The 6570-nt window shown below is 39.9% G+C and overlaps 1 protein-coding gene across 1 annotated transcript in view; it reads right to left on the bottom strand.

The window, feature by feature from the left end:
• LOC104426703 (stress-response A/B barrel domain-containing protein HS1) overlaps nt 1-2477 on the bottom strand; it is a 6454-nt gene extending 3977 nt beyond the window's left edge. Inside the window, exon 1 of the mRNA XM_039305379.1 lies at nt 2322-2477. Within this exon, the coding sequence (XP_039161313.1) occupies nt 2322-2477 (156 nt within the window). The remainder of the gene's footprint in view (nt 1-2321) is intronic.
• Between the last annotated feature and the right edge of the window lie 4093 nt (nt 2478-6570).

The raw sequence follows: 6570 nt of genomic DNA, 5'->3' as shown, positions 1-6570 counted from the left end.
ACTATTCAAAACCTTTTCATCTTATTATAAATTGGTATAGATGATGTATTGAGTTAGTATGGCACCTCATGTGTTGAATACATCATTTCAACAATATGAGACTAGGTTCCTATTGTTGGAGAAATCCTCGTGAAATGTTTTGAAGTCGACAAAACGTTTCCATCAGTCTAGTCTGAAGGCTTGCGGACTCTGCTATTTAAAGTCCGAAGACCTCCTGGACAACTGCACTCAAGACTCAAAGTCTATCCCCATTGACAGTTTCTATCCATTGAAGAAAGGCTATCCAGAACTGGATGTTTCATTAAGGATGTGACCTTATCGATTGGAGAAGATCTCTTGGCTGGATATGACATAACGGAATCCTTTGTTTGATCATAATTGATTCAAATATTAAGGATCCGATGATTGGCAAAGTATACTTAGAAGGTTCTACTTATGGAAATCGAGATCCTAATTGTATGGGCGAGCAGGATTGATGGGCTATCGACATGTTCCTTTAATAGCTCGAATGATCTTCTTAATTGATTCCGTCCAACGGGTAGATTGGAGGAATTCCTTTGGTAAGTGCCAACGGGTATGATGGCATGAAGGAGTATATAAGGAAGACGTTCCAGTTGTTCGAGGGAGTGCACGATAGAAGAATTCCAAAGTCTGAAGCTCCTTGTTTTTAGTCAAATCGTTTGTTGAGCAAAATCGTGTAAACAAAAGAGAGTCTTTATTCGTAAGAAACCTTGAGGAAGTGTGGTAGAACATCTACACTGTGGAATCAAGGAAAAGCTGTGCTATAACTTCTCTTTTGTTCATAGTGAAATCCAGCCGGTGGGCTGTGTCAGTGCGGAAGAGTGGACGTAGGCTTGGATAAGCCGAACCACTATAAATCTTGTGTTCAATTTTCTCTTCCCTAACCTTTACTTTACTTTGATCGCATTTTCCTTTCTATCGTCTGCCTAGAATCACTTCCGTATCTCGAGAATTTGTTTGTGCACCTATTCACCCCCTCTAGGTGCTTATATTAGCTGTCTCAATTGGTATCAGAGCATGTGTACTCACTTTGTTTGAAGTGTTTTACTTCAGAGTTAAAGATCCATGGCTAGTATGTTGGCTCCAGGGCTGGTAGAAGGGCAAAGCAATACCAGACCACCTTACTTTGATGGAAATGATTACAACATATGGAAAAACAAATGAAAGCATTCCTAAGATCAAAGGATCCTCTGGAATGGGACGTTGTAGAAAAAGGAATCATTCCTAAAGCTGCATCTGTCTCGAAAGAGGAAAAGATGCTTGTTGAGTCTAGCGAAATGACTCGGAAAAAGATAATCAAGAGACAAGCTCTTGATGCAAAAGCAATTTATTCCTTATATTGTGCTTTATCCCCTACTGAATATGATAGAATATCTTCTTGTGTTACAGCCAAAGAAGTCTGGGATAGATTACATATTACCTATGAAGGAACCGATCGAGTGAAAGAGACTAGAATCAACATTCTCCTCAGCCAATATGAAGCTGTTGACACCTAATTTTGGAAAAATAAAATTGCATTTTGAACAAATAAAAGGAAAAAAAAATAAAAATGGGGAAATTGATTTGATTGAAGTATGCAAGGAAATTTGAAATTCTGATGAGTATTCAGATTTTGACAAATGCAGAAACAATTGAAAAATCAAGTGAATAAGAGGCAAGAATTTTGCAAAATGGAAGAAATCTGAGTAGGATCGAGCTGATTGCGAAATCACGTTCCGATTTGCAGGCTTGATTTAATGTAACAGAAGATAGGAAGTCGAAAATTGCTATAAAAATGGCCATCTGAAAATCACTATAAAAGGAGCCATAATTTTCGTGAGCAAAGGGGGATTCGGAAAAATCAGGAGGGAATTCGAAAAAATTCGAGAGAAAAATTCGTGCGAGGAAAAATCCTTCGTCCGTCTTGGTCAAAGGAGAAGCCATTTCTCTTTTCTTTCTCTGACAAGAAAAGGGAAAAGTCAGGAAGAGGTACAGAGAGGACGTGAGGGAGACGTGAGAAGAGAGAGAAAGAAATAAAAAAGAGAGAGAGAAGAACACTTCTTCTTCGTGCAGTGTTCTTCCCACCGCCAGCCTCCGTCCGTGACTACCTGCGCAGCTTGCCATCACCCGTGAGCACCAGCAGAGCAGCTCGTCAACTTGCTAATCGCCTAGCACCGCTTGCCCGACGACCGCGCTGCTGTCCCCTGCCGCCGCTGCACCAACGCTCGACGTTTGCAATTCACCCGACGCCGCAGCAGCCCGCTGCTGCCGCACCTTCACAGCCGCGAGCACCCTCGCCCGCGCTCCCGACCTCGTCGTACCACCGCACCGCTCTCCTCGCCCCAAAGATCCGGTGCCTTCGCCGCCCGTCTCCACTCATCGGACGCCGCGCCGCACACCCGACACCGCATCTCGAAGCTCGAAGCTCGCTCCGCTCCATTACTGTTCCGCAGAACCGAGCTCTCACTGTTCACCATTGCCGCCGCGACCCACAAGCCCGACGCCGCCGCACTCCGCTGCTGAGTCCTCCGTCCGAGCGCCACCCTACGGCTGCCAAGCCCATTTTGAGAAAAAAAAATCAAATAAAGGAGAAAACACATTAGGTAGTTTTCTTTAGTTTGTTTTATTTATTTTATTTTATTTTATTTTATCTTGTTCTTTTTAGTATAATTAGCCTTTAGTATATGATTGGAAATTCCAACATATTACCCGATTCGCAACCGCGCGAGTTTTTATTTCATCTATAAGGCCTTAGATGAAATAATTAATTAAGCGGGAATAAAATTGACATTTTGATCTTTAAGGCTTAAGATCAATTTATCGATTTTATCAGCGAAATATTACCCATTGATCTGAACGATATGTAATATTTTTGATGATCTGTTTTGTCTTGATTGCTTTATTTATCTTGAAATGTGTTTGAGTTATAATATTGCATGATTTAGGATTCATATATTTAGAATAGGAATTTTATTTCGAATTTTAAAATAAATAAATAAATAAATAAATAAATCAATCAAATCAATCAATTTAGGTTGCTAGATTTTTTATTTGGATTACATGTTTAATTATTATTAATTTCGAAACTAAACAAAAAAAAATCATCATATACATGTCATGTAGTGTTAAAGCATATTTTGCACGTCATTGCATATTAGGACTAAATTGCATTTAGTTCAATTCTAGATAATATTTTTTCTTAATTAGTTATAAGTTTAGGCATTTTTAGATATATTGCATTTTAGGATTATTTTGGTTAAGATAATGTTTTAGTTTAAATTAGGATTTGGCCCAACCTAATTCCTAATATAAATTAAATAGGATCTTAATCTAATTAGGTAATTTTCACATTTCACCTGAAAAATACAAAAAATGTCATAGGTTAAATTAGTTTTATTATTTATGATAAAATGCATTCTTCTAGAAAAAAAAATGTCATATGCATGTCATTAGGGCTAGATTCACTGGGATGCATGTCATTTAGTATTTTTGCTAGGCCTATTTAATTAGAAATTGCATGTCATTAGAATTAGGTCATTTAGTTAATATTGTATTGCATATTGCATGATTTTTATTAATTAAGTGAAAACAAAAAGAAATTGCGTGTTAATTAGAAACCATATCCAGGGTTGTTGATGTGGTTTTTAACCTAACATTGCAGATGCTTTCGTTGCTTTGAGGTAAGTTTTTCCAATTTATTTATTGTTTATCTGGGTGTTAAATTGGTGGATTGCGCACCCGCATGATCACCTCACATGTTAGGAAAATAGATTTAAAATCAATTTAAGCTGCCTGCAAAAGCATTTTTTGAAAATAAAAGAATGGTACCGAAAGGGCATTAGAGAAATCTAGTGTAACCAAGTCCCCGTACCCATAGTCTCTGGTTCGTAGGAGTAAAGTGAAACTCCCGTTACTTTACTTGGATTTCTAATCGACCCACCAAAAAATAGATTAGTGGCAACTCCTGATTAAAAAATCAATTGCATGTTAAGAATTTGAACTTAAGTCGCGAATTGATATGGGCTTGGGAGAGCCCGAATTAAGTCTAGGCTTAACAATCCATTAGCCAAATCCTAGGTGGTTCACACCCGAAAAATTGGTCGCGACAGCTTGGCGACTCCGCTGGGGACTTGTGTTAAACACTTAGTGGACTTAGGCCAATTTTTCTTTTTCTTTCAAAAATATTTTTGTTTGGCAGCGAGGATCCCAGGTACGTCCCTAACATTTAAGGTGTTAAATGTTCTTGCAGATTGGGAGGTATAAGGGGAAGTGTTTGCTAACCTCTGTTTTGTAGGGAGGTGAAGGAATGTATGGTTTATTTTCATGTTGAAGTGTTCCTTTATATAAACTGTTGTGCATGTCTTGCATTTGCACTACACTTTTGCACACACAACCCGCCGCCGGACTTGGGCCGCACTAGGACACTTAGGATGGTATTGAGTTGGATACGACTTCGACCGCGAGGCCGCGTAGTAGAGGTTGCCCAACTCAATCCCGAAAGTCTTTCTTGGTGTCAAGAATGTTTACCTTTGCCCGCGAGGCTGCGTTGCATTGGGGTATCATTCTTGACTGAGCCGGAGTTAGGAGGACTTGACTTAGTATGCGAGGCTGCAACTAAGTCATCCCACCCCTTTAACTCCACTTTGCTAAGCCGTCTAGATAGAAATCGAGCCTCACATTTCATGTGTTTGTCTATGTGGTTGCTTAATCGTATGGTAAAGTAAGCTCACTATCCTTTACTCTTGCAATTTATTTATTTACGTATTTGGTTGGTCCATGACATTAGGTTGGTCGAGTCCTGGTCTATAAACAATGGGAAAATCCGATATTCGATTTGTGCCAGCACCAAAGGTTGAACTCAAATCATGGTGGGATCGTCTAAGCCACGAGGGCCAAAGCTATGTTGAGAGAAGACTTGGTCGCCTTGTTCCCCTCCTTGACGTTGATGTCCAGAGTGGCGTCATGCAAGCACTTGCTCATTTCTGGAGCCCCCAAACATCAACGTTTATATTTGGTAAGCATGAGCTGACTCCGACTCTCGAAGAATACAACATTGCCATAGGAAAACCCTTGGAATTGGAATTAATAAATCCACCCATCGGACTAGAACCAGAATCAATTTTGTCAGATTTTCTTAAGATGGATAAGAATTTGATAAAAAGAGTGCTGAAAGATAATTGTCTTGCATGTCCTTTTTCTTTCCTAGATCAGATTTTTGCTAGTGCTAACACTCTCTTAAAAAGTAGGATTTTCCTCCTAGCTTTTTTCGGATTTGTTATTTTCCCTCTTCGTAAGGGCGCCATTAATCCTTCTATCGCATGGGTGGTCAAACAAGTATGTGCTAGGATTAGTTTTGTCAATACCATTCTAGCTTAAACATTTTTGTCACTCACTCGGTTTAAGGAAGATGAAGATAAAACCTTCCGTGCACCAATTGAGCTTTTACAAATCTGGTTCTTTTCTCACATGAGTAAGATCAATATTCGCATGAATATTATTAATGTCACTGATTTCCATCATCCCATCGAAGTATTTAAAAATCATTAGGATCGAACTCCAAATCTTTCTTACTCAAAATGGGTCAAATTATTGAAAAATCCTAATACCAAGATTTTCCTATGGCATGCTAAATGGTTCAAAGTCTCCAAAGCACGTCTCTCTCATGGGGATGATGAACCGATCCCGCTATTGGGGATCATCGGTGTCACTTCCTACTACCCACTCCGAGTGGCTCGTCAATATTGAGTTGTGCAAGATCTACCGCCCCCTCTCAAGCTGGGTTTGTTCCAAGTCCAATTCACTGCTAAGGATGGCGATCACAAGAAGGAACTCCGCTGTATCGAACAAGCTTGGATTGCATGTCGCGAACAAAAGTTGAGCTTACCTGAAGATGAGCTCGAGGGGAAGGAAAAGACTTACTATGCCACGGCTCGATACATCCGTCAGCACAAGATTCCGACCGAGTATCTCTCAAAGGTGCCAGATGTGATCGAGAAGCCCACTCGACAAGCAGAGCTTAATCATCACAAGAGGAAGATTGAAGAGCTTGAAGAGCAAGCCAAGAAAGACGCTAAGGAGAAGAGGCAATTACGTCGAGCGTTGGCTTCCCATATGTTTATAGATCAGGCCAAATAAAGTGGCTTGAATCTATTCTGTCTTTTTACTTTAACTTAATGTTTAGGAAGTTGAGTCGTTTACTTGATTAGTTTAAGATTTTGCAAGCTCTTTACATTATTAATGTCAAACAATTTCAATAATGAATAAAAGCGGTTAGACTTTCGTCATGGACCGGCATTGTTTTATATGAAGTGCTTATGTATATTCATTTATTCAATTTAGGTAATAACGGATCCGCTGCGCTCTCCCATTATTACGCGATCAAAGGCTAAAATGGCTGACCAAAGCGAGATGCGCGATCGCATGTCCTCTGTGGAAGATCAACTCAAACAGTTAGCCGCTTCCTTGCAGCTTGTAACATCTCAACTCCAATCCCTCCAAATGAACCCGATTCCTCCACCCGCTCTCCCCGAGATAATAGTCCCGAGGCAAGCAAATAGGGCCCAAATGAGT

The sequence above is a fragment of the Eucalyptus grandis genome, chromosome 11 (assembly GCF_016545825.1).
Source record: "Eucalyptus grandis isolate ANBG69807.140 chromosome 11, ASM1654582v1, whole genome shotgun sequence".
In the NCBI taxonomy this organism is placed as follows: Eukaryota; Viridiplantae; Streptophyta; class Magnoliopsida; order Myrtales; family Myrtaceae; genus Eucalyptus; species Eucalyptus grandis.
Note: the sequence above shows the minus strand (reverse complement) of the source record. Positions and strands in the feature narration are given on the sequence as shown.